The 27,978-nt window shown below is 42.4% G+C and overlaps 1 protein-coding gene across 1 annotated transcript in view; it reads left to right on the plus strand.

Moving 5' to 3' along the window:
* LOC139699004 (nephrin-like) overlaps positions 1-27,978 on the plus strand; it is an 874,868-nt gene that overhangs the window by 719,419 nt on the left and 127,471 nt on the right. Inside the window, exon 4 of the mRNA XM_071597999.1 lies at positions 21,170-21,283. Coding sequence (XP_071454100.1) covers positions 21,170-21,283 — 114 coding nt within the window. The remainder of the gene's footprint in view (positions 1-21,169; positions 21,284-27,978) is intronic.

Here is a 27,978-nt window from a genome sequence, read left to right on the forward strand (position 1 = left end):
TTTCGTAGATTTCGAAAAAGCGTTTGATAGAGTGAATTGGGAAAAACTAATGAGCATATTGCAGAAATAGGAATAGATTGGAGGGAAAGGAGGCTCTTCCGCATGCAGAGGAAATGATTAAAGAGGCATGGGAAGAACTGGAAGTAGGAATGAAAGTGGGCGGGGAAGTCGTAAAATCAGTTAGGTTTGCTGATGACCAAGCTTTAGTTTGTCAGTCAGCCAAGGAGTTGCAAGCATTGCTGAGTGAATTGGAAATTCAGTGCGACAGGTATGAGATGAGTATCAATATTAATAAAACAAAGGTTATGCGATTTTCTAGAACGAAAAAGGCTAAGCTTAACATTAGAATAGGAGGGCAAAAACTAAAGCAGGAAGAACAGTTTACGTATCTTGGAAGTGTTTTGGACCAACACGGTCAAAGTAGTAGGGACGTAAGGAGAAGAATTGCGCTAGGCAAAGAGGCTTTCGCAAGGAGGAGAGAGTTGATGACATGGACTTTGAGTAAGGATGTTAAGAAAAGACTCGTTAAAACATTGATTTGGAGCGTAGCTATGTACGGCGCGGAAACATGGTCATTGAAGGAGGATAGACGTAGACTGGAGGCTTTTGAAATGTGGGTGTGGAGAAGAATGGAGAAGGTGAAATGGACAGAGAAGACAACAAATGAGGAAGTACTTGGTATGGTGGGCGAAGAGAGGGGTTTGTTGGGAGCAATCCTATGGAGGCAGGAAAAGTGGATGAAGGGGGTTTTGACCGGCAGTGGGATATTGAAGACTGTGATAGAGGGTAGAATGTTAGGTAAACGACGAAAGGGAAGGAACAGGATAGGGATGTTAGACGGGATGAAGGGAGGAAGAAAGTATTCAGAGACGAAGAGGGACCTGATGTAGGGTAGTATACTGGATGTATTTTGTTAGGAATCATACAATATTTATTTAGTAGCTGTGTCCATCCAAAAACCTACCTTAACCGTTATATTATCTAATAATAATTATATATATATGTGTATACATAATATTGGGAAGGCACAATAGAACACAAATAAAATAGTAACACTTAAAAGGACACTCACAGAGAGTAAGTAAGAGTCTTACTTGAAGAAGGCCTCGGAGAAGGCCGAAAGCTTAAGCAATTTACCATGTGAGTGTCCTTTTAAGTATTACTATTTTAACTGTGATCTATTTTGCCTTCTCAATATTATACTGCTCGTGTGAGTGTTTCCGTATAATCGATATATATACATATATATCTCGATTGTACGGAATATATATATATATATATATATATATATATATATATATATATATATATATACACATATCTCCTTCAGACCTGGCCCTCCTCTCCCCTCCCCACCCACGCACCCCTCATTTCTATATCCTTCCACAGATTCACAAGCCTAGGAATCCCGGTCGTCCGATTTTATCCTCCCGTCACTCCCCAACCGAAAGAATCTCTGCATTTGTAGACCACCATCTCCAACCGATAGTCCATTCCCTACCGTCACACACCAAAGATTCTTACCATTTCCTGGAAAGGCTAAAATCAACCTCCCTCCCTCCAGATACTGAGATTATTATGGCCATCATATGTGTAACATCCCTATACACATCGATTCCCCACTCAGAAGGTCTCTCCGCTCTCAAACACTACCTCTCCCAACGCCCTGAGCCACACATACCCCGCACATATTTACTCCTTAGCCTTTGCGAGTCATCCTCAGCCGCAACTCCTTTTCCTTTAACGATAAATTCTTCTTTCAAATCAAGGGCGCTGCCATGGGCAGCAGGTTCAGCCCTTCCTATGCAAACCTCTTTCTTGGTCTCGCAGAGAAGAAATTCCTGTTAGAACACACACCACTGAAACCTCTATTGTGGCCCAGATACATCGATGAGATGTATCTGGGCCACATCCTCATTCTCTGCCTGGCTTCTGCCGAGAACAGACGTGCTCGAGCTCGCTCCCTAGAACCGGTTCGACCCTACCTGAGACTACCTGCGTGCCTGCTGTTACTTCTGTGTTTGTTCTTCCCTAGTGAAGTGTAGTTTAGTGTTAGCTTTAATTTTGTGAAATAGTTAGTTTATTTAGTTTTTGTGCTGTTTGTTATTAGTTTTTAATAGTTTGGTGGTATTCCTTGTGGGTACTCTTAGTGGCTTGCGGTGGTTTTGTCCGTCGAATCTAATTGGTTATCGGTGAGTGTTTTATTTTCTTTACCATCTTTTTTCTTTCCTTTCTTTACTTACTTACAAAGCGTAACTTATTGATTGAGCTAAATTTAACTAACCCCTCTTAGAAATTTTAGCATAGTGCATACAGGTTAGCTTTTATTGGGAACTCAGTAGTTTAATTAGGATGGCTTCATCTAGGTCCCCTGTTGCCATGCTCGAAGGCACTGGCGAATGCGCGGCTTTAAGGGCCCGTATTGTCATGCTGGAGAGAATGGTGCGGGAGCTTCGATCGGTGATCGCTGGCCGGAGGACTCCCCTCAGGAGAGATGGTGCTCGGGGTGGGAATACGAAAACCCGCCACGCCCATATGGGTGCACGGATTCGTCCGAATGCTACACGTGGCTGGGCGATTAGAGACCTACCCCGTGTCCCATCTCTCAACGAGGGAGTGTCTCACGTCCGTAGGTCGGACGATTGGAGGGTCGTCTCTCGGGGCAAGGGGAAGGTAACGCTGCGGCGTGGATTGGACTCTGCGGAGGCAGATACCATCCCCGTCTCCAACAGGTACCAGGTGTTGTCGGATGACAGCACCACCGTACCTGCAGCCCCTACCCCTACTCCGAGGGCACTGCCTAGGGTAAGACGTCAGGGAACGGGAAGGGAGGGAATTGTAGTAATAGGTAGCTCGAATGTCCGTCGTGTAATGGTCCCATTGAGGGAGAGGGCGCGCCGCGTAGGCGCCGATCAACGGGTGACCGCCTGGTGTATACCAGGCGGAGGAGTCCCTCAGGTGACGAAGGCGATCGAGGCGGCGGTCAAAGGCACGAAGTGCTCTAGGCTGCAGGTCGTGGCCCATGTGGGCACCAACGACGTCACGGACCGTGGATCCGAGGAGGTCCTCCGTTCCCTTAGGGAACTGAGCTCCGAGGTGAAGCGCGTCCAGGGCGTCGAGGGGGTTCGGCTGGGACTAACGGTCTGCAGCATCGTTCCGAGGGAGGATCGCGGGTCTCTGGTTTGGAGCCGAGTGGAAGGCATAAACCAGAGACTATCGAGATTCTGCTCGGACATAGGAGCCTCCTTCGTCGACCTCAGACCAACCCTCCGATCTTGCAGGACTCCCCTTAACCGATCTGGGGTCCATTACACGGCGGAAGCGGCGAGTAAGGTAGCGGATAGGATACTCGACCACTGTAGGCCTTTTTTAGGATAGAGAGCAGGTCACTTAGTGGGTCAATAACATCTGGGGATAGCGCGTATAATATTATTAATAAAAATATAAAAGTCATTGACAACACTGGCAATGATTTAGAAAGACATGTGACACGCACTTCCCCACAAAGGCGTCCTAAATTACAGTCAGACACTAATAAGGACGTTATTCAACATCAAAATAATTTAACTATACTTGTTATAAATTGCAGAAGCCTCAAGAACAAATCAGCGGATCTAGAACACATAATCCAAACTCATTCCGCTGATATAGTATTAGGCACAGAGAGTTGGCTGTGCAATGATATTAATGACCAAGAAATTTTCCCAATAGATTTCAAAGTTTACCGACACGATAGAGATACAAGACCCGGAGGAGGGGTTTTCGTGGCAGTTAAAAGTCATTTTGAAAGCAGGCAAGTTTCATTTGAAAATAATAACATAGAAAGTGTTTGGTGCACCTTACTACGGACCAATCAACCCAACATAAATTTATGCTCTTTCTACAGACCTCCAGACTCAGATTTGAAAACACTTCACACCCTCAACGATCAAATTCACAAGTTTACACGTAAATATAATAACAGCATAAACATAATTGGTGGCGACTTTAACCTCCCTGGTATAGATTGGGACAGCAATATCGTTAAATCTGGGACCCGCGATCGCGAATCTTGCAATTCCATGATAAAATTGGTTCAAAGAAACTCCCTCCATCAAGCAGTACGCATGCCCACCCGTGGAAAAAACATATTGGATCTATTTCTTACAAACACGCCGGAACGTATTATTAGTGTATCAACTGATGAGGGCTTGAGTGACCATAAAGCAATTAATGTCCATTTGGACATAGCAATAAAAAAGATTGTTAAACCAAAAAGAAAAATTTATAATTACCATAAAGCAGACTTTGAATCTTTTGCCAATCAATTAAACTCTTCACTACCCGAGTTCAAAACCCGCTTAAGTCATGCCAACGTGGAAGAAACTTGGACAGAATTTGTCAATATCATGCAAAAAGGAATCGTAGATTTCATACCTATAAAATACGTTAAAGCAAATCGCGACCCCAGGTGGTACAATAAAGACGTTAGAAAAGCCCTTCGAAAGCAGAGAATGCTACACTCTAGGGTAAAGAGGGCAGGCGTGAACACATCATCTCCTGAGAATACACAATTATGGGACACATATAGATCCTCTAAAATTGAAACCAAAAAACAATTACGTAGCGCCTTACTGGAATTTAAACGCAAAGTACTTTGCGAGCACTTGGACACTGACCCCAAAGCTTTCTGGTCATATGTTAGGGAAGTAAATGGGAGTAAACAAACCGTGGCTTGCTTAAGGGATTGTAGCAATGTAATTCATACAGACAGCGAGGTTAAAGCTAACATCTTAAATTCATTCTTCCAAAGCGTTTTCTCGAATGATGTTGCCACCGCATATCTCCAAGAAACAATACATACTCCACCCATGGAAAAAATAACAGTGGACCAACAAGGAATTCTAAAATTACTTAATGAGATTAAACCCAACAAATCCCCGGGTCCCGAAAATATACCAGCTAGGGTGATAAAACATTTAGCTCCAAACATTGCCCCGTACCTTGAATTTATATTTAACAAATCCCTCACAGAGTGCAAAGTACCTAAGATTTGGAAAACCGCGCAAATAACGCCTATTTTTAAAAGTGGTGACAGGGAGGATCCCAGTAATTACAGACCTATATCTCTCACTTCTATCTGTTGTAAAATATTAGAGCACATAATTGTCAGTTCAATAATGAGACACCTTGACAACATTAACTTTTTAAGTGACAATCAACACGGATTCAGGAAAACCCGCTCCTGCGAAACCCAATTAGGATTATTTACACATGATTTACTTGTATCTGGTGAGAGAGGTAGGCAAGTGGATGCCATCTTCTTAGATTTTCAAAAGGCATTTGATAAGGTCCCACATGGTAAACTCATTCATAAATTAAAGGTCGCGGGTATAAACAAGGGCGCTATAAGTTGGGTTAAAGATTTTCTTTCAGAGCGGGAACAGAGGGTAGTCCTTGATGGCGCTAGTTCCGACAGCGTTCGAGTCACGTCGGGGGTACCTCAGGGAAGTGTGATCGGGCCGTTACTTTTCTTGATTTTTGTTAACGATTTGAACCGCGAAGTGAAAAGTAACATTAGGATGTTTGCGGATGACACGGTGATCTATCGGGAGATATCTGGGGATGAGGATCGTTTTATTCTAGCGCAGGATTTAGATTGCATTACTAAATGGTGTTCTAACTGGGGATTGACTCTAAATTATAATAAATGTTCAGTGGTAAATTTCTTTAAAAGATCAACGGGATTTGCTTACAAATTAGCTGGAGGTGACCTAGCAGTAGTTGATACGGTAAAATACCTAGGTGTCACATTCACTAAAGACTTAACTTGGGGGACTCACATACGTAAAGTCTGCGGTCAAGCAAATAAAAAATTGGGATTCATTAGACGCATTGTCGGCAAAAGTGACTCAAAGGTCAAGGAACGTTGTTACCACGCTCTTGTAAGGCCTCATTTAGAATACGCATGCAGCGTGTGGGACCCGAGTGAAAAAGGTCTCATTCGGGAAATTGAGAAGGTTCAACGCCGGGCAGCCCGTTTTGTAAAAAATTCCTACGATAAAACGCAAAGCGTTACCGAAATGCTCATGGATTTGGGGTGGGAATCATTAGAAGAGAGACGATTCAATGCAAGACTGAAATTATTAAATAAATTCAGATCCGCATGTTTCAGCACCGAGGTCTCGCAGATTATTCGTACTCCTACATACATTGGTCGCTTGGATCATGCATATAAAATTCGGGAAATAGATGCCAGGACTAGCCGACTCAAGGACTCCTTCTTCCCACGGACAATACGGGATAGCAACTGTAGGATTATAGATAGTAAAAATTCCACTTGCCACCCTCAGTGTCTAAAAAATAATTAGTTCTACTTAAATGCATGCTCCTCCACTAACCTTATGTGTTTTGTTATAATAACCCATTCTTTCCGCATGATATCATTCGTGTTCTGTTCATCTGTTTTTAAGTTTCCCTTTCAGTCCCTCTTCCCTCCCGGCGGGGGGAAATTCCTGCTACCTGCAACGTTGGGTCGAATTCCCTTCCTTTTACTGTCTCTTTGGGGGGTTGAGTGTTTTGTGGTGCATTTTCATGTGGTAGTGATGTTTCACATTCTTGCTTGTTGTGTCCTGGCTTGCGTGTTTTAGGATGGCTTTCGTGCTGTATCCTGGGGTGCAGTTTTTTGTTGTTTTGCGGTGTATGTGTTTGCATGAGTATTGGATGGAGGGAGTTTTGCATGAGTGTGTGCGCTGCTGGGGTGTAATTTTCCGTGTTGTTTTTTGCATGTGGTATTTTTCGTTTTTACGGTTGGTGACCTAACACCCCCCGCCACACGCCCTTGCGGCGGCTTGCGGGGTATTATGTAGATGTAGATGTAGAGATGAGATCTTCCTCCTCGCCTCATGGTACCTATTCCCTGAAAACATTTATTTCAATGCTTCGTCCTCTGTTTCCTTCAGTTCCACAGTTTCCTCCTCCCAAATCACCTTCCTGGATGTAAATGTAACATTAAGAAACCAAAAATTTCACACCTCTGTACATATAAAACACACTAATAAACAGCAATACTTACACTGTGATAGTTGCCACCCATATTACACCAAACGATCCATTGCTTACTCCCTGTCCATAAGAGGACATAGAATTTGCAATTGCCCCGACTCCTTTGATAACTTCCTTTCAAATCTACAATGTTCCCTCCTCAATCGAGGTCATCTCGGATCCCTCCTGAACAAAAGAATCCGGAAACATGCCAACACTCCCAAACCTTCCTCCGCCGTGGAACCCCACCCTCTTTCCATTTGCACCACATACTTCCCGGGCTTAGAATCTCTACGATTAACCCTAAAAGACCTCTACCCTATCCTCAAAAATCATATTGCCACCGCCAACCTTTTTCCTAAATGTCCCCCCTATATATAAACTTTCAAACGCCCCACCAACCTATCCGATCTTCTAAAATCAACCATTCCTCTCCTATAATCCCCACCCCGTCCCAGAACCATTCCCATGCCATACGATAAACCTAGATGCAAAACATGCGCTATTTTCAAAATCAAAATTCCATCCCTCTCCCACCCGCTTTTTAACTCTCTCCCACCAATTCCCTTTTCTACTTGCACGTCTAGCAATGTAGTGTACCTGCTGAAGTCCCAACTTTGCCCTGCCTATTATATTGGGCAGTGCACCACACCCCTTAATATTAGAATTAACAACCACCAAGCCTCATACAAGAATCCTTCCCTAATTGATATGCTCCCTATCCCCAAACACGCCTCCGAACACAATACTCCCTTTGATAAATGCTATAGTGTATCCATCATAGCATCCCTCCCACCCTCTGATCCACCACTGAAACTGAAAACATTAGAGCAATCCTTCATCTGGCTCTTGGAGTCCTGGAATTGGCCAGGAATCAATATTAGGCATTAATTACCCTGCTCCAATTATATTTTCATCCCCCTTCCACCCCCATCACCTTCTACATTTTCCCCACCCTTCTAACGCTGCCCCTCCAAACCCGTCCCTTCCGAATTCTCTCCCCACCTTCCCCTTCCATCCAATGCTCCAGCCCTCGTATTCCCTTCAGTTCTGTCCCTCTCTTCCTTGATAAAGGTGGTCACGACCACCGAAAATTCGAAAAATAGTTAGTCTCTTTTTTGTGTGTTTCTGTGTTTTTGTCTGTGTCCACTAGTGCTAAGTGTTATACATTATTATTCACGTCCGTGAGACTTTAGATACATGGAAAAAGGATCGGAACACAGAAAAGGACGAACACAGGAGAGGTGGGGAAGGCGGAATCAAGGAGATCACAAGTTTAAAAATATTTCCATGACCGGGACTTGAACACCGGATTTTTCCACTTGCCGGGCGGATGCTCTAACCACTTAAGCAATCGAGGAAACGTAATGTACTTACACATCTTCGGGTCTTGTCACCAAGGGCCCCAATTCTTTGGCCAAGAGAAGGCGCCAGGGGGCTTTTTCACCCCCCAAAGGGGAAATAGACAGCACACAAGACGAAAGGACAGTGGGTAAGCAATCATACAATATCATAGAGAATAGGGACAGTTAGTTTCATTGCACGCATAGCCAAAGAAAGAGATTAGCCACATTGGCCAAATACACATTCAAACACGAAATCCCGCCATATATTGAACAAATATTTATTCACATGGAAATAGATATAAGAAAAAGGAATAGAAACACATATTTTTACACTTGTGATCGTAGTTTAAACGTAGATGAGAGATAGCGCTAGTGAACGAAAACGCAGAGAAAGAAATACAAATGAAACTGAAACCTAATCCTAAGTTTCTGTAGCCACACCACCTTCCTCTGGGGAAAGAAGGGACCGAAAATATGAAGAGTCCCTATCCCTTAGTGTTCTTAAAGTCGGCATGGCTTTCCTTTGCTTTCATACCTTTCGTTAAGAAGTATTTAATCACTGCTCGTGACTCATGTTTTTTCATCTTCACTCTTCCCTACACGGGAATTGCAACAGGGAGGCGTCCGCCCCGCAGATCTCTTCCCACAGCACTCACGCGTCACTTGTTCACTCATAAAAAATTTTCTACGGCTATAAGGGAAGCTGGCAGCGCTAGCACTTACATCTGGTGGTGATTTCGGAATACTTTCAAACTACCCTCGTAAACTGAGCTAAGCGGAGTACTTCCTACGACTCAGGCATTAGCTCATCTTTTTCTATCATTTTGTGGTCGTCCTAGAATAGGTTGAACGTTTTGTATTCCACTTGCCTCCGATTTTCCGCTGCTATTCAACATTTTATTACAGTTTACCTTGGCGGAGGAGTTTTTCCTCAGGAAATAATTCCCCGTTGCATCGGCGTGCCATTACTAAGCTCGAAGTCGAGATGGGTTTTGCGAGAGGAACTTTTTTTGGGTTTCATTCTCGGGTACACGGCACATGTGTTTAGGGCGGAAATAGCACTCAATATCACGGGAATCGGCAAGCATTTGGAAACCATGAAAGCAGAATTAAATATAGGAATTGAGATAGCATCAGCAAAGAAAAATACTGCAATCATACAAAAATAAAGGATAACGAAATATAATACTCGGTGTAAGCATTCCAAGTAAAATATCCTTTGGAATTAAAAAATGACTTACATGTTTAAAAAATAAATGCAAAGAATTAATAACTTTTAATCGGAAACTCAAACCGAGGGAGGATCACATGGGATGATGAAAGAGCATTTGATTGAGCATCGATGTCAAGACCGGGCCGATGAAAATGCACCGGACGTCGATGCAAAATGTTTGCATTTTTACGGTGATTCTTAATTGTTTCGAGCCCTTTAGTATAAAGTGAACGTTTAACACATAAAAGGATCTGTATCAAATTTCATTTAGAAGAATGCTTTGTCTTTTGATATCCTTCCAATCACAATCTTTTTCATTTGTGCTGTTAATTTTTATCAATAATCAATTTCAATAGGCTCCCGCTTATTATTCGTATCCCGCTCTCTTTACACAGTACTAAAGTTACAACAGCTCCTACATTTGCATCTCCATCTACATCTCTAGGGGTTAGGCAGTAGATGAGACTTTCGATCTAGATGATACCGCGTAAGAAGTCGTAAAGGCGTGGGTCATGTCAGGGGCGGCTGGACTGAAAATCATTTAATGTTCGGTCTTTAAGTACATGCATTCAGGGGCTTGGGTTAATTTCTGCAATATTGCGCATCGTGCGAGGGTATTAATGTATTTGAATCTTCCGAGGACGGTGTCTATTCCTCAGTTGTTTACTTTGGTCATCCAATCTATGAGCCGATAAAACTCCGGGTCATATTTCCCTCCCGTGTCCCAAGGTGTTCCTCGGGTGTTCCGTACCTCTCTGAAGACTAAGTCCCTTCTCTTTGTGAATCAAGGGGCTCCCAACCTTATTATCACAACATGCCCATTTGAATTAGTCTTTCCTCGCATGAAAGTTAAATATATTATGCTGATATTCCCAGAGCCTTTATCAAATCCTTAATCAAATTTTTCTCCCAAGGATAGCAAATACTTGCCGCGTGTTCCTGATTCCAGTCCTGGGAGTAAACAAACTTATTCGAAACCGGATTCGCTTGCCCTTAAACTAACCTTTGAAAAATTTAATGAAAAATTTGTCACAACAGCGCTGGATATAGTATCTATGAGAGTTATTTACAATACTTAAATCAGTTATTTAGGTTGGAAAACTTCTACCACAAATGTACTTGTAAAAACTACAACAATCAGGTCAATCAGTCTCCCGGTAGAAACTTAAAAAAACACCGGAAGGGGACTTCGGAGCATTAATGCCACAAGGCATTAATTGCATTGCAATTCACGATTACAAGAGTTTAATTGAATCAGTGACATCACTAATATTCCACTGATGATATCGGAATCATCCCTCCAGTGAGCCTCCGGGTTTATAACCTCAATGTCATTGCATTTCTTAGCTGACTAGTCAATGAAAACCTAGAAGTAATCCTGTGCGGAAGCAGAAAACCATCACTTGGGACATTTCACCATCTCCATAAGCATCCTTAACCACGGCCATGGCCTCCTAACCCGATTTCCCGAGTTTAGCACAACATTTTATCGCATATAATTGCTCCATGGGAAGTGGTATCGTGAATCCGTGAGGTGACCGTCCAACAGGGGTCCAGTCTAGCACCAATCCGCACACTGTAAATGCCCACAGTTAACTGACGTGGGTCGCGTTGCTTTCCCAAGACCTCTTGCCATTACCTTTCCCATCACATATTTCCCCACTCCAGCCATCTTAAGTATTCGCATAAATCATTATATTTATTTTTGGGACAGCCCCTGTGTGCGGTTAGTCCTCCACTCAGAACACTCTCCACCCCAAACACATTTCCCTAGAAAACCTCTTTATAAAAACTAGAAATATCGCTTTGGCAACTGGCAAGGACACTATTTGAGGAAGAGAGAAGTGCGAATCCAACTGATTTCGCGGACCTTTCGGCGGCCCACCCCTCCTTCCCTCGCGTGACGGCGACGCGCGTCCTTAAAGCTAAGAGGTGCGTGCCTTGAGGGTGGATACGCATGTACTGGCCAAGGGCGGACCTCAATGGTAAGTATGACGATACAGTCCCTCATAATGTTCGTGGCCGTTAGATGTCATCTTTTGCCGTTTCCCACGATGAAAGCCCGGGCGGGAGGAAGGCGTAGATACACAGATATTTTCATTAAAAAAATTATATAAATGATTTGTATTAAACGTTTCGGAAGAATAGATTCCTTTTAGATATTTCTATAAAGCCTCAAAATTTCTTCTGGATGCATACCTTGAGAGCGTCGACACAACCTTTTGCTAGAGTGGCTTTTCAGCGACCCAAAGGCTCCCTGGTACATCTACATCTACATAATACCCCGCAAGCCGCCGCAAGGGCGTGTGGCGGGGGGTGTTAGGTGACCAACCGTAAAAAAGAAAAATACCACATGCAAAAAAAAACAACACGGAAAATTACACCCACAGCAGCGCACACACTCATGCAAAAATCCCTTCATCCAATACTCATGCAAACACATAAACGCACTCACGCAAACACATTTTGTTGTTTTGCGGTGTATGTGTTTGCATGAGTATTGGATGGAGGGAGTTTTGCATGAGTGTGTGCGCTGCTGGGGTGTAATTTTACGTGTTGTTTTTTGCATGTGGTATTTTTCGTTTTTACGGTTGGTGACCTAACACCCCCCGCCACACGCCCTTGCGGCGGCTTGCGGGGTATTATGTAGATGTAGATGTAGATAACATCTACATCTACATCTACATAATACCCCGCAAGCCGCCGCAAGGGCGTGTGGCGGGGGGTGTTAGGTCACCAACCGTAAAAAAGAAAAATACCACATGCAAAAAAAAACAACACGGAAAATTACACCCACAGCAGCGCACACACTCATGCAAAAATCCCTTCATCCAATACTCATGCAAACACATATACCGCAAAACAACTAAAAAACTGCACCCCATGATGCAGCACGAAAGACATTCTACAACACGGAAGCCAGGACACAACAAGCAAGAAATTGAAACATCACTACCACATGAAAATGGACCACGAAACACTCTACCCCCAAAGAGTCTCTAATTGGCAGGGAATGCGACCCAACGTTGCAGGTAGCAGGAATTTGCCCCCGCGGAGAGGGACGAGGGATTGAAAGGGAAACTTAAAAACAGATGAACGGAACACGAATGAGGTCATTCGGAAAGAATGGGTTATTATAGCAAAACACATAAGGTTAGTGGAAGAGCATGCATTTAAATACAACTAATTATTTTTTAGACGCTGAGGGTGGCAAGTGGAATTTTTGCTATCTATAACCCTGCAGTTGCTATCCCGTATTGTCCATGGGAAGAAGGAGTCCTTGAGTCGGCTAGTTCTGGCATCTATTTCCCGAATTTTATATGCATGATCCAAGCGACCAATGTATGTAGGAGTACGAATAATTTGCGAGACCTCGGTGCTGAAACATGCGGATCTAAATTTATTTAATAATTTCAATCTTGCATTGAATCGTCTCTCAGCCAATGATTCCCACCCCAAATCCATGAGCATTTCGGTGACGCTTTGCGTTTTATCGTAGGAATTTTTTACAAAACGGGCTGCCCGGCGTTGAACCTTCTCAATTTCCCGAATGAGACCTTTTTCACTCGGATCCCACACGCTGCATGCGTATTCTAAATGAGGCCTTACAAGAGCGTGGTAACAACGTTCCTTGACCTTCGAGTCACTTTTGCCGACAATGCGTCTAATGAATCCCAATTTTTTATATGCTTGACCGCAGACTTTACGTATGTGAGTCCACCAAGTTAAGTCTTTTGTGAATGTGACACCTAGGTATTTTACCGTATCAACTACTGCCAGGTCACCTCCAGCTAATTTGTAAGCAAATCCCGTTGATCTTTTAAAGAAATTTACCACTGAACATTTATTATAATTTAGAGTCAATCCCCAGTTAGAACACCATTTAGTAATGCAATCTAAATCCTGCTCTAGAATAAAACGATCCTCATCCTCAGATATCTCCCGATAGATCACCGTGTCATCCGCGAACATCCTAATTTTACTTTTCACTTCGCGGTTCAAATCGTTAACAAAAATCAAGAAAAGCAACGGCCCGATTACACTTCCCTGAGGTACCCCCGACGTGACTCGAACGCTGTCGGAACTAGCGCCATCAAGGACTACCCTCTGTTCCCGCTCCGAAAGAAAATCTTTAACCCAACTTATGGCGCCCTTATTTATACCCGCGACCTTTAATTTATGAATGTGTTTACCATGGGGAACCTTATCAAATGCCTTTTGAAAATCTAAGAAGATGGCATCCACTTGCCTACCTCTCTCACCCGATAAAAGTAAATCATGTGTAAATAATCCTAATTGGGTTTCGCAGGAGCGAGTTTTCCTGAATCCGTGTTGATTGTCACTTAAAAAGTTAATATTGTCAAGGTGTCTCATTATTGAACTGACAATTATGTGCTCTAAGATTTTGCAACAGATAGAAGTGAGAGATATAGGTCTGTAATTACTGGGATCCTCCCTGTCACCACCTTTAAAAATAGGCGTTATTTGCGCGGTTTTCCAAATCTTGGGTACTTTGCACTCTGTGAGGGATTTGTTAAATATAAATTCAAGGTACGGGGCAATGTTTGGAGCTAAATGTTTTATCACCCTAGCTGGTATATTTTCGGGACCCGGGGATTTGTTGGGTTTAATCTCGTTAAGCAATTTTAGAATTCCTTGTTGGTCCACTGTTATTTTTTCCATGGGTGGAGTATGCATTGTTTCTTGGAGATATGCGGTGGCAACATCATTCGAGAAAACGCTTTGGAAGAATGAATTTAGGATGTTAGCTTTACCCTCACTGTCTGTATGAATTATATTGCTACAATCCCTTAAGCAAGCCACGGTTTGTTTACTCCCATTTACTTCCCTAACATATGACCAGAAAGCTTTGGGGTCAGTGTCCAAGTGCTCGCAAAGTACTTTGCGTTTAAAGTCCAGTAAAGCGCTACGTAATTTTGTTTTGGTTTCAATTTTAGAGGATCTATATGTGGCCCATAATTGTTTATTCTCAGGGGATGATGTGTTCACGCCTGCCCTCTTTACCCTAGAGTGTAGCATTCTCTGCTTTCGAAGGGCTTTTCTAACGTCTTTATTGTACCACCTGGGGTCGCGATTTGCTTTAACGTATTTTATAGGTATGAAATCTACGATTCCTTTTTGCATGATATTGACAAATTCTGTCCAAGTTTCTTCCACGTTGACATGACTTAAGCGGGTTTTGAACTCGGGTAGTGAAGAGTTAAATTGATTGGCAAAAGATTCAAAGTCTGCTTTATGGTAATTATAAATTTTTCTTTTTGGTATAATGATCTTTTTTATTTCTATGTCCAAGTGGACATTAATTGCTCTATGGTCACTCAAGCCCTCATCAGTTGATACACTAATAATACGTTCAGGCGTGTTTGTAAGAAATAGATCCAATATGTTCTTTCCACGGGTGGGCATGCGTACTGCTTGATGGAGGGAGTTTCTTTGAACCAATTTTATCATGGAATTGCAAGATTCGCGATCGCGGGTCCCAGATTTAACGATATTGTTGTCCCAATCTATACCAGGGAGATTAAAGTCGCCACCAATTATGTTTATGCTGTTATTATATTTACGTGTAAAATTGTAAATTTGATCGTTGAGGGTGTGAAGTGTTTTCAAATCTGAGTCTGGAGGTCTGTAGAAAGAGCATAAATTTATGTTGGGTTGATTGGTCCGTATTAAGGTGCACCAAACACTTTCTATGTTATTATTCTCAAATGAAACTTGCCTGCTTTCAAAATGACTTTTAACTGCCACGAAAACCCCTCCTCCGGGTCTTGTATCTCTATCGTGTCGGTAAACTTTGAAATCTATTGGGAAAATTTCTTGGTCATTTATGTCATTGCACAGCCAACTCTCTGTGCCTATTACTATATCAGCGGAATGAGTTTGGATTATGTGTTCTAGATCCGCTGATTTGTTCTTGAGGCTTCTGCAATTTATAACAAGTATAGTTAAATTATTTTGATGTTGAATAACGTCCTTATTTGTGCCTGACTGTAATTTAGGAAGCCTTTGTGGGGAAGTGCGTGTCACATGTCTTTCTAAATCAATGCCAGTTTTGTCGGTGACTTTTATATTTTTGTTAATAATAATATACGCGCTATCCCCAGATGTTACTGACCCACTAAGTGACCTGCCCTCTATCCTAAAAAAGGCCTACAGTGGTCGAGTATCCTATCCGCTACCTTACTCGCCGCTTCCGCCGTGTAATGGACCCCAGATAAACCGCAAAACAACTAAAAAACTGCACCCCATGATGCAGCACGAAAGACATCCTACAACACGGAAGCCAGGACACAACAAGCAAGAAATTGAAACACCACATGAAAATGCACCACGAAACACTCTGCCCCCAAAGAGTCTTTAAAAGGCAGGGAATGCGACCCAACGTTGCAGGTAGCAGGAATTTCCCCCCGCGGAGAGGGACGAGGGATTGAAAGGGAAACTTAAAAACAGATGAACAGAACATGAATGAGGTCATTCGGGAAGAATGTGTTATTATAACAAAACACATAAGGTTAGTGGAAGAGCATGCGTTTAAATACAACTAATTATTTTTTAGACGCTGAGGGTGGCAAGTGGAATTTTTGCTATCTATAACCCTGCAGTTGCTATCCCGTATTGTCCGTGGGAAGAAGGAGTCCTTGAGTCGGCTAGTTCTGGCATCTATTTCCCGAATTTTATATGCATGATCCAAGCGACTAATGTATGTAGGAGTACGAATAATTTGCGAGACCTCGGTGCTGAAACATGCGGATCTAAATTTATTTAATAATTTCAATCTTGCATTGAATCGTCTCTCAGCCAATGATTCCCACCCCAAATCCATGAGCATTTCGGTGACGCTTTGCGTTTTATCGTAGGAATTTTTTACAAAACGGGCTGCCCGGCGTTGAACCTTCTCAATTTCCCGAATGAGACCTTTTTCACTCGGATCCCACACGCTGCAAGCGTATTCTAAATGAGGCCTTACAAGAGCGTGGTAACAACGTTCCTTGACCTTCGAGTCACTTTTGCCGACAATGCGTCTAATGAATCCCAATTTTTTATATGCTTGACCGCAGACTTTACGTATGTGAGTCCCCCAAGTTAAGTCTTTGGTGAATGTGACACCTAGGTATTTTACCGTATCAACTACTGCTAGGTCACCTCCAGCTAATTTGTAAGCAAATCCCGTTGATCTTTTAAAGAAATTTACCACTGAACATTTATTATAATTTAGAGTCAATCTCCAGTTAGAACACCATTTAGTAATGCAACCTAAATCCTGCTCTAGAATAAAACGATCCTCATTCCCAGATATCTCCCGATAGATCACCGTGTCATCCGCGAACATCCTAATTTTACTTTTCACTTCGCGGTTCAAATCGTTAACAAAAATCAAGAAAAGCAACGGCCCGATCACACTTCCCTGAGGTACCCCCGACGTGACTCGAACGCTGTCGGAACTAGCGCCATCAAGGACTACCCTCTGTTCCCGCTCCGAAAGAAAATCTTTAACCCAACTTATGGCGCCCTTGTTTATACCCGCGACCTTTAATTTATGAATGAGTTTACCGTGTGGGACCTTATCAAATGCCCTTTGAAAATCTAAGAAGATGGCATCCACTTGCCTACCTCTCTCACCCGATAAAAGTAAATCATGTGTAAATAATCCTAATTGGGTCTCGCAGGAGCGGGTTTTCCTGAATCCGTGTTGATTGTCACTTAAAAAGTTAATGTTGTCTAGGTGTCTCATTATTGAACTGACAATTATGAGCTCTAAGATTTTGCAACAGATAGAAGTGAGAGATATAGGTCTGTAATTACTGGGATCCTCCCTGTCACCACCTTTAAAAATAGGCGTTATTTGCGCCGTTTTCCAAATCTTAGGTACTTTGCACTCTGTGAGGGATTTGTTGAATATAAATTCAAGGTACGGGGCAATGTTTGGAGCTAAATGTTTTATCACCCTAGCTGGTATATTTTCGGGACCCGGGGATTTGTTGGGTTTAATCTCGTTAAGCAATTTTAGAATTCCTTGTTGGTCCACTGTTATTTTTTCCCTGGGTGGAGTATGTATTGTTTCTTGGAGATATGCGGTGGCAACATCATTCGAGAAAACGCTTTGGAAGAATGAATTTAGGATGTTAGCTTTACCCTCACTGTCTGTATGAATTATATTGCTACAATCCCTTAAGCAAGCCACGGTTTGTTTACTCCCATTTACTTCCCTAACATATGACCAGAAAGCTTTGGGGGTTAGTGTCCAAGTGCTCGCAAAGTACTTTGCGTTTAAAGTCCAGTAAAGCGCTACGTAATTGTGTTTTGGTTTCAATTTTGGAGGATCTATATGTGTCCCATAATTGTTTATTCTCAGGGGATGATGTGTTCACGCCTGCCCTCTTTACCCTAGAGTGTAGCATTCTCTGTTTTCGAAGGGCTTTTCTAACGTCTTTATTGTACCACCTGGGGTCGCGATTTGCTTTAACGTATTTTATAGGTATGAAATCTACGATTCCTTTTTGTATGATATTGACAAATTCTGTCCAAGTTTCTTCCACGTTGACATGACTTAAGCGGGTTTTGAACTCGGGTAGTGAAGAGTTAAATTGATTGGCAAAAGATTCAAAGTCTGCTTTATGGTAATTATAAATTTTTCTTTTTGGTATAATGATCTTTTTTATTTCTATGTCCAAGTGGACATTAATTGCTTTATGGTCACTCAACCCCTCATCAGTTGATACACTAATAATACGTTCAGGCGTGTTTGTAAGAAATAGATCCAATATGTTTTTTCCACGGGTGGGCATGCGTACTGCTTGATGGAGGGAGTTTCTTTGAACCAATTTTATCATGGAATTGCAAGATTCGCGATCGCGGGTCCCAGATTTAACGATATTGTTGTCCCAATCTATACCAGGGAGATTAAAGTCACCACCAATTATGTTTATGCTGTTATTATATTTACGTGTAAAATTGTAAATTTGATCGTTGAGGGTGTGAAGTGTTTTCAAATCTGAGTCTGGAGGTCTGTAGAAAGAGCATAAATTTATGTTGGGTTGATTGGTCCGTATTAAGGTGCACCAAACACTTTCTATGTTATTATTTTCAAATGAAACTTGCCTGCTTTCAAAATGACTTTTAACTGCCACGAAAACCCCTCCTCCGGGTCTTGTATCTCTATCGTGTCGGTAAACTTTGAAATCTATTGGGAAAATTTCTTGGTCGTTTATGTCATTGCACAGCCAACTCTCTGTGCCTAATACTATATCAGCGGAATGAGTTTGGATGATGTGTTCTATATCCGCTGATTTGTTCTTGAGGCTTCTGCAATTTATAACAAGTATAGTTAAGTTATTTTGATGTTGAATAACGTCCTTATTTGTGCCTGACTGTAGTTTAGGACGCCTTTGTGGGGAAGTGCGTGTCACAATTCTTTCTAAATCAATGCCAGTGTTGTCGGTGACTTTTATATTTTTGTTAATAATAATATACGCGCTATCCCCAGATGTTACTGACCCACTAAGTGACCTGCCCTTTATCCTAAAAAAGGCCTACAGTGGTCGAGTATCCTATCCGCCACCTTACTCGCCGCTTCCGCGTGTAATGGACCCCAGATCGGTTAAGGGGAGTCCTGCAAGATCGGAGGGTTGGTCTCAGGTCGACGAAGGAGGCTCCTATGTCCGAGCAGAATCTCGATAGTCTCTGGTTTATGCCTTCTACTCGGCTCCAAACCAGAGACCCGCGATCCTCCCTCGGAACGATGCTGCAGACCGTTAGTCCCAGCCGAACCCCCTCGACGCCCTGGACGCGCTTCACCTCGGAGTTCAGTTCCCTAAGGGAACGGAGGACCTCCTCGGATCCACGGTCCGTGACGTCGTTGGTGCCCACATGGGCCACGACCTGCAGCCTAGAGCACTTCGTGCCTTTGACCGCCGCCTCGATTGCCTTCGTCACCTGAGGGACTCCTCCGCCTGGTATACACCAGGCGGTCACCCGTTGATCGGCGCCTACGCGGCGCGCCCTTTCCCTCAATGGAACCATTACACGACGGACATTCGAGCTACCTATTACTACAACTCCCTCCCTTCCCGTTCCCTGACGTCTTACCATAGGCAGTGCCCTCGGAGTAGGGATAGGGGCTGCAGATACGGTGGTGCTGTCATCCGAGAGCACCTGGTACCTGTTGGAGACGGGGATGGTATCTGCCTCCGCAGAGTCCAATCCACGCCGCAGCGTTACCTTCCCCTTGCCCCGAGAGACGACCCTCCAATCGTCCGACCTACGGACGCGAGACACTCCCTCGTTGGGAGATGGGACACGGGGTAGGTCTCTAATCGCCCAGCCACGTGTTGCATTCGGACGAATCCGTGCACCCATATGGGCGTGGCGGGTTTTCGTATTCCCACCCCGAGCACCGTCTCTCCTGAGGGGAGTCCTCCGGCCAGCGATCTCCGATCGAAGCTCCCGCACCATTCTCTCCAGCATGACAATACGGGCCCTTAAAGCCGCGCATTCGCCAGTGCCTTCGAGCATGGCAACAGGGGACCTAGATGAAGCCATCTTAAATAACAAACGAGTTCCCAACAAAAGCTAACTTGTATACGCTACGCTAAAATTTCTAAGAGGGGTTAGTTAAATTTACCTCAATCAATAAGTTACGCTTTGGAAGATAGTAAAGAAAGGAAAGAAAAAAGATGGTAAAGAAAATAAAGCACTCACCGATAACCAATTAGATTCGACGGACAAAAACCACCGCAAGCCACTACGAGTACCCACTAGGAATACCACCAAACTATTAAAAACTAATAACAAGCAACACAAAAACTAAATAAACTTAACTATTTCACAAAATTAAAGTTAACACTAAACTACACTTCACTAGGGAAGAACAAACACAGAGGTACAGAAGTATCAGCAGGCACGCAGGTAGTCTCAGGTAGGGTCGAACCGGTTCTAGGGAGCGAGCTCGAGCACGTCTGTTCTCGGCAGAGGCCAGGCAGAGAATGTGAGCGCAGGTGAGGCCAGGCAATGGTAGGCGCAAGGTCCTCAAGGTTGCGCGTGTAAGCATCTCTGACGGCACTTAGGGTCCAATGGTGGTGTCCTTAGAGGATGATTACACTTCCGGAAATAGTAAATGGTCTGCTGGTGCCAAGTCGGGACTGTGTGGGGGTTGGGGAATCGTCCCGATGCCGTAGCAGAAGGTCTTATCCAACAGACACACTCGACTCTGCTCTTTTGGTCGTCCGTCCAAAGACCTTCGGGAGGACGAGTTAAGCGCAGATCTTTCGCATCGCCGAATTTACAGTGACAATGGTGTACGCACTGTTATCTTATCAATACCAATATGATCTGCTATCATGCGCAAATGTGACCTACGGTTTGAATTCAGAACTTCACGCAATGCACGCAAGGAAAAAAATTGTCACCGATATATTTACTTTTTTATTCGCGTAACTTTTGTGCAAGTAAATTTTATGATTCCAGGCAAGAATAAAGTTATCAATACCTCTCTTTTTATATGTCTGAATAGTTTAAAGAAATTTTCCTGCGTTATCTCTAATGATTAATATTTGTCTTCTTTCGACAGTTCCGCCGACTGGCGTCCGAATCACCAAACCCTCAAAAGACGAGATCACGGGTGCAGTGCTGGGGCCGCTCTCCGAGGGAGAAGACGTCGTCCTCGATTGCTACGCCATAGGCGGTAAGAATAACACGAACATAATCCACCAAAAATGTCAACATTCAGCCAAATATTACATTAAAAATTAAAAACTTCCAGAGTAACCAGACTACGTCCAGCGGCTTAAGTTAGAATAAACCTTGAAACGAAAGTGACAACTAAAGTGACTTTGTGACAAAAATTATTCATTTTGAAGAAAAAGGTCAAAGGCTCGATGCTTTGGAGCAGTTAGAAATGTTGAAATGTGTCCGTTGGAAAGATGAACTTGCCAACGAAATTTTGTATCCCTCCCACTCCCCACTCCTTGACCTACCACTCTGCTGAGTCAAAAGATGTAATTCTCTTTTCTTCCCAGCTACATTGTAACCTTTTTACCCCTCCAACCTCCCTCTCGGACCAACCCCTCTCCCTCTATCAGAGGTTATATATATAGCAAGTTTGCTTCTATGAGGACCACCTGATGATGACGTTCAACGTCGAAACCTGGGTCGTGTTTTTTTTATAAATAAAGTGTGTGGAATTACAAAGTAAATGATTTCGTTCGCATAGAATAAACCATTGCCTGAAATCGTAAAATTAATTTGTGTCTATTCTGTTCATGAAATTCATCCAATTTCGAATCGCGCCGATAGTATTGAATTCTTCAACCTTTGCAAGTGTTTTTGTCCTCTTTTCCATTTTTTTTAAATTATGCTAAGAAGGACAAGCTTGGTCAATTTACCCCGTATCACCAGAAGTGAGCAAATTATCAGTGACCACTCCAAAGCGACAGTTGGGCAAGTATTCTCTTCAGCATAAATCCGTTTGATATGTTCACGTTTCGTTCTGATTCTCAAACAGCGTTTTAAGGACTACATTACGTAATGAGTGAATGTGAGGAATAAACCTATTTTCCCAGCATTGATCTGCAATACGAAATACTTACATCAATTCGCAGAGGAACTTCGACGACTCATTACATATTTAGCCCTTTTTTTCGCACTTTTATGGCATGTGATATTTCTAAAGTGCCTAAAATCTAAGTAAGATGCTGTGCATAATTATCATCTTTGATAAAAGATTCGAAAGCATATTTCCTATGACCAGGATTTAACTGTTTTAGTTTTGGTTAACGACACGGTCGTTCAAGCGTATTAAATTGCCATTTTTAATCTTTTAAATAATTATTACTAAAAGAAATATTGACATTAGTTATTTTTGGGGCTATCATTATCTCCTCACAACGAAACATGTAATGTCCCAATTCAATATGCCTGGGCACTCAAGGAGCAGGAAACATCTGCTTAATTCTGCATCTACCTAACAGAGTAAAGTTCTGGTTTAGCGAGATCACCCCTTCTCTTTTTCGTTGCAATTTCGGCAATTTTTCCCTCTTTCACAAATTTCTTCATCGAAATCATTTAGAAATATCTTTTCCATAATTTCTTTTACAAATCAATGACCTATAGACATAGAAAAATATTGATATCCATAGGTACATGTTTATACAAACCCACTTATACCAATTTAACTGCAAGAATGACAGCCAATAATGAATATACATGCTATTTATTGTGATGCAACAAGGTCTGTCCAAAAATAAGAATTAAAAGACAACATTAAAAGGCAACAAGGTCTGTCCGAAAATAAGAAGCTGGGGAAAAAATATCAAAGGATAAATTGCTTTAAAACCTTCAAGAGTACCCTTTAGTATCGACACCCCAATGTCAGCGCCTCCGCCAGTTGTGGTGTGCTACCTGCAAGGCATCAACAGGACCCTCGTTCAGCCACCTCCTCATGGCCTCTTTGACATAATCCAGTGGTCCAATATGGTACTAAAAGGAGGTTCTACTGAGGTCGCACTTAAATACCCATGTCTTATCACCAGTAACCACCTATTCTAAAATATGCGGGTCACTTTCACAGTGGTCCAAGAGGTCCAAGGCAAGATTGTCACACAAGCAGTCTTCCCACAGCACCTCGGGGACCATCTTGGCACACCTTTCTCTTGGCTAAATCTTCTATAAGAATGCAATGCACTGTGGTTTTCTCAATATTGCAATCTTCTGCTAACAATTTGACACTTGGGGGTTAATCAAAATTGAGTTTGTATCTCACGTTTTACACATTTTCATCACACTGTGTAGTAGATGGATGACCAGGGCATTCCTAATCGTCAACCTACTCTCTACCCTCCAAGAACATCCCGTGCAAGAAGAAAATCATCACTTGTGACATTTATCCAACTCCATGAGCATCCTTAACCATGGTCATTGCCTCCGAATCCAACTTTCCAAGCTTAATGCACAATTTTATTGCATATTTATTGCTCCATCCCATCACATATCAACCCACACCAGCCATCTGCATCGGTGGCAATGAATCATTCCACATATTTTTGGGACAGACCTTGTAAATTATGGTACACGCACAATTGACAGAGAAACACTCAAATTATATTGTATATTTATATTCCAAATGATGACTATCGTCGGAACTATCACCATACAATTACCAATCCCCTCCCGATGAAAAAACACTCTTTTGCTATTCTTACTCTACCATATAGAGTACTCTTGTGTTATTTTTATGGATAGGAACGCCAATTCAAGAAGAGAGAACAAATAAGCCCTACTATTTCCGATGCAAAGTTATAAGAACACCCCTTCAATACGATATTTACGCTATTTGACGAGAGCACTGTACTTCCGAAAAGGAGGAAAAAAACACCAGGAATTTGCCGCATGTTTCCACTTAACCCTTTGAAAAATAAAACAGGCGCATATTCCTCAAATATACGTATAACTACCGAAAAAATAATATTTAGAGATTAATCCTTTCAAAAACCTCTCTACTTGCTCGTTGACAGATGCATGAGAAGCGACGACAAACATAGAATGAGTAAAGGGTGAATGCATCGATTCGCACCACCTCTCTCTCGTTTCATTTTACTTTGTTTGCTTTTGATATTGCCTCAATTGCTTGAACCTTGGTTGGTCACCCACGCGTGCCTGAAAGTTTTTTTTTGCATTATGATATTCACAGCTGCACTGCACGCATTTTCCATTAAAAAAATTAATCATTTATGTTTAGGGAATCAACAATTTTGTAGTTGAAATAATTCCGTTAAATTGTTCAATTCGTTCCTTTGACAACTGGCATTCAGGTCGAAAAAATATCCATATTTCAATGTTTGGAAGATTACATTTTTTTAATCCGAAAAGTTTTATCACATAGTTTATTTGTGTGAATCGAAATTAACTTCGGAAGAAAGGTGGAGCAAAATGGATGGTGATAAGGGAGTAAAAGTAGTGAACGTGTAAGAATGGTGAGCACATGGTAAACATAAGACCGGAGGCAGTAGGGTAATATTTGGCGAGATACGCACAATGGCAAATCATCTTCCATTAGTGCTCTGTCACCTTAACAAGTCTCGTTCGTATAACAAATAACCAATTTATTGGGTGGAGTAACCTTTGCTTTGAATTAAGTATTCCTCAAGCCGATATACAGATATGTACATGCAAGCAAATACATGAACTATAAACCAACATGTACATCTACACTTACGAATATGCCTTATGTCTACGCAACGTTTAATCTTGTTCTGACTTGTAAATTATATGTCTTTAATATTTCTATAGTGACTTTGGTTTATTACCATTATGATTCCCGACCGTCCGGGGAAAGAACGAGTATTTGTATCTCCCTCTATACTGGACTCTATCTCCCTTATCTTATCTCATTTGTGGTCTAATCTGCCTAAATAGTGTGGGGACATAATAATAATGCCTTAAGTAGCATTTGTGAAACTAGTTTCTTCTGAACCTTTGTTAAAGTCTTCTCTTCGCATATCTTTAAGTGGCTCCCAGCCGCTAATTCCCCCTTCAAGGCCTTTCACACTCGTTTTTTATCGCAGCAATTTTTGACGAATCCAGCGGATTTTCTCTGGACTCTATCTAATTATTTTCACCAACGCTTCCCCCGAGGATCCCAAATACTCGCGGAATATTCCAAATGTGGCCTAACTACGACGAAATAGCACCTCTTTTTTACTTTCTCATCACATCTCCCCACCACCCGTTTAATGAAGCCGAGTTTCTTTGAAGAGGATCGCCATATTGTCCAGCTATGTGCTCGCCATCAAGATCTATCTTCTGAAATCAAGCAATTTATAGCTAAGTATTAACACTATCACCAATATTCTGAATCAAAACTGAATAAATCCTCGATAATACCAAACACCCCTTTGCGTTGAGAGGTTACTTACACAAATACCTAAGTATTCTCTTTTATTAAAGTACTCGAAACCATGACGACGTCAACTTTCCCAAGATCTACGTTGCCGTTCCTTCTTATCCCACGTTTCGACGCGCGTAATCCTGCGCCACTATCAATAAATATAAATATAATAATATCCATTTCACGCAATGCTCTGTTTTTTGCCATTATTGCCAGGTCAACAAATAAGCATAAATCGGCACTTTTGTCGGTTGACATCCTATTCTCTCGCGACTATTCTCTTTGAATCGATAATTCCTGGTTTGAAAAAAGTAAACGGACCACTTTTCCGACAAAGTGAATCGGAGTTTCAAGAACAACCCTCAGTAGCCCCGCTTCATTTGTGACAGGAAACAAACCCTTGTCTGTACATATTCCGATATTTTTGGGTCATTACGCAGAAGTCTTTGAGATACGGACTGATTGGATACCTGGTTTTGTCGAGGTATTATTTTTCATAATTCAAGAACCAATTATCCTCACAATGCATCTTCCCGCTAAGGAGAAACACCGTGCGTTTAAATCAACGTCATTCCTGAGGAAGATTATAGTCCCTGCGGTGGTTACACAAGGCAGATCACACCCCCCGCCAAATTACGTCCAAGTTTCAGGCTTGGGAAGAGGACAGGTTTCCCTGCGACACTCTTTAATCGCCAGGACATTAAACAGCCGCCTTAAATCACGCGCGCCATGTGGGTGACCACCGCGGCTGCCGCGGGGGATACTCGCAGTAGCCGCAACGGATAACCAGACAGGATCATCCCCGTGGCGACAGGCGGAGGTTGCCGTTCCCAAGCAACCGGCGGCAGGAAATTCATGGCTTGCGTATCGAAATAAGATTCCGTGGAGACTTAGAGCGACACGATAATTATCCAGATGGGATTTAGCGTGATTTCCTTGAAAAACATAAAATTCACTGAATTCTGCAATTAAGACTGGCTCTCGCAGATTACTCGCGCAAACTATTGCGCAATATTTAAGTTTTCCAAGGAATGATAAATTTTGCCTCCGAACTGGTAGCTTTCAACATTTCGCTTTAGAGTGTGCAAAGATGTCATTGAATGCGTTCTACTAGCAAACGCCCGACAAGAGTAAAGCCTAATTAACGAAAAATTGATTTTAACTTAAGAAATCGCCATTAATTCATGCTATACTTTTCCTTCGGAGAGTATTTGTCCTCAGTGGACAGAAGATTATTTCAACGAAAATCATACTTAACCGCTGGATGCACAATCGCGAGCAGTTCTTTTAATTTTATGCTTACTTAAAGGCATGAAGAGGGTTTTTGATCTAGACGTTGCTCATCTCAGAAAAAAATAATAATGAACGTTTAAATTGTATATGCACAGGCCAAGTTGATAGTTGTAGCAATTACCTCTAACTAACAAATATTTAATTTAATTGTCGTCATAAATTTATTTGATGCATAAAAAAATAAAACCTTGTTAATTAAAAATACAAGTGAATCCCGTTAGTAGACGGGGAAAATCATATGATCGTCAGTAAAAAAGAAGTTTGCTTCTAGTTAAGATGATTTCATTAGGTTTTCATGCTAAGTTAAAGCAATATTGCAAAAAGGCCCCACATTCTTCTAGATAACTCGAACCCAGGCATGCAGCTAAATTGTGGCGATATATTGCCGCATGTTTCTCTCATCACTCACATTCAAGAAACTTTTCCATAACTTCAGAATTTCATTTGAATGTATATTTCATGATGACATATGATCATTACTTGATTAATTTGATCATTAGTTAATAATAAGTCTAAATAAGGCCGTGGGGGTAGATAACATTCCCGTGGAACTTTTAAAATGCTTAGGAAAAGTTGGGAGGAAGAGGCTATATGGGCTGATCCGTAGTATTTATGAGGAGGGAATCTGGCCGGAAGACTTTGTGAGATCAGTTTTAGTTCCTATTCCGAAAAAGGTAAAGGCCACGTCATGTGAGGGCTTGTGCGTTCCGATGACCCAAAGTGATGTGCTGGCGGGAGTAATAAAAATTGTTCCTGGTAGGGTCACCCATGCCAGATAGGTCGAAGGTTAGGAGCCAGACGAAAGGTAGTCCACGCAGCGTCTGTTCCTCAGTGAGGCGGCTGCAATGGCGTCTGACCCCAGTGGGGCGGCCAGTAAGTGATGGTGTTACGTTAAAAACACTATTGAGGAAGGCAACGGGAAACCACCTCAATTATCATTCCCAAGAAAAATATGATGGACAATAGAGATATTTTGAGTCCTGGCAACCACGGGGCTCGGCCCAATCGGCCGTGTGTCGTGCCCGGCAGCGGGGGAGGCAAGGCTTCCGCGGTCGTCATCCGACGAAACCCTTGCAAGGGAAAACCGGCAACAGCAGGGCAGAAGACGCAGGAGAAGATCAAATTAGTTTAAATAGCAACTTGGAATGTTAGGACGATGATGAGGACGGGGAAATTGGAGAATGTTAAGCGAGAGATGGTAA

This window comes from Hetaerina americana, unplaced genomic scaffold (assembly GCF_022747635.1).
Source record: "Hetaerina americana unplaced genomic scaffold, ioHetAmer1.1.p SCAF_9, whole genome shotgun sequence".
NCBI lineage: Eukaryota > Metazoa > Arthropoda > Insecta > Odonata > Calopterygidae > Hetaerina > Hetaerina americana.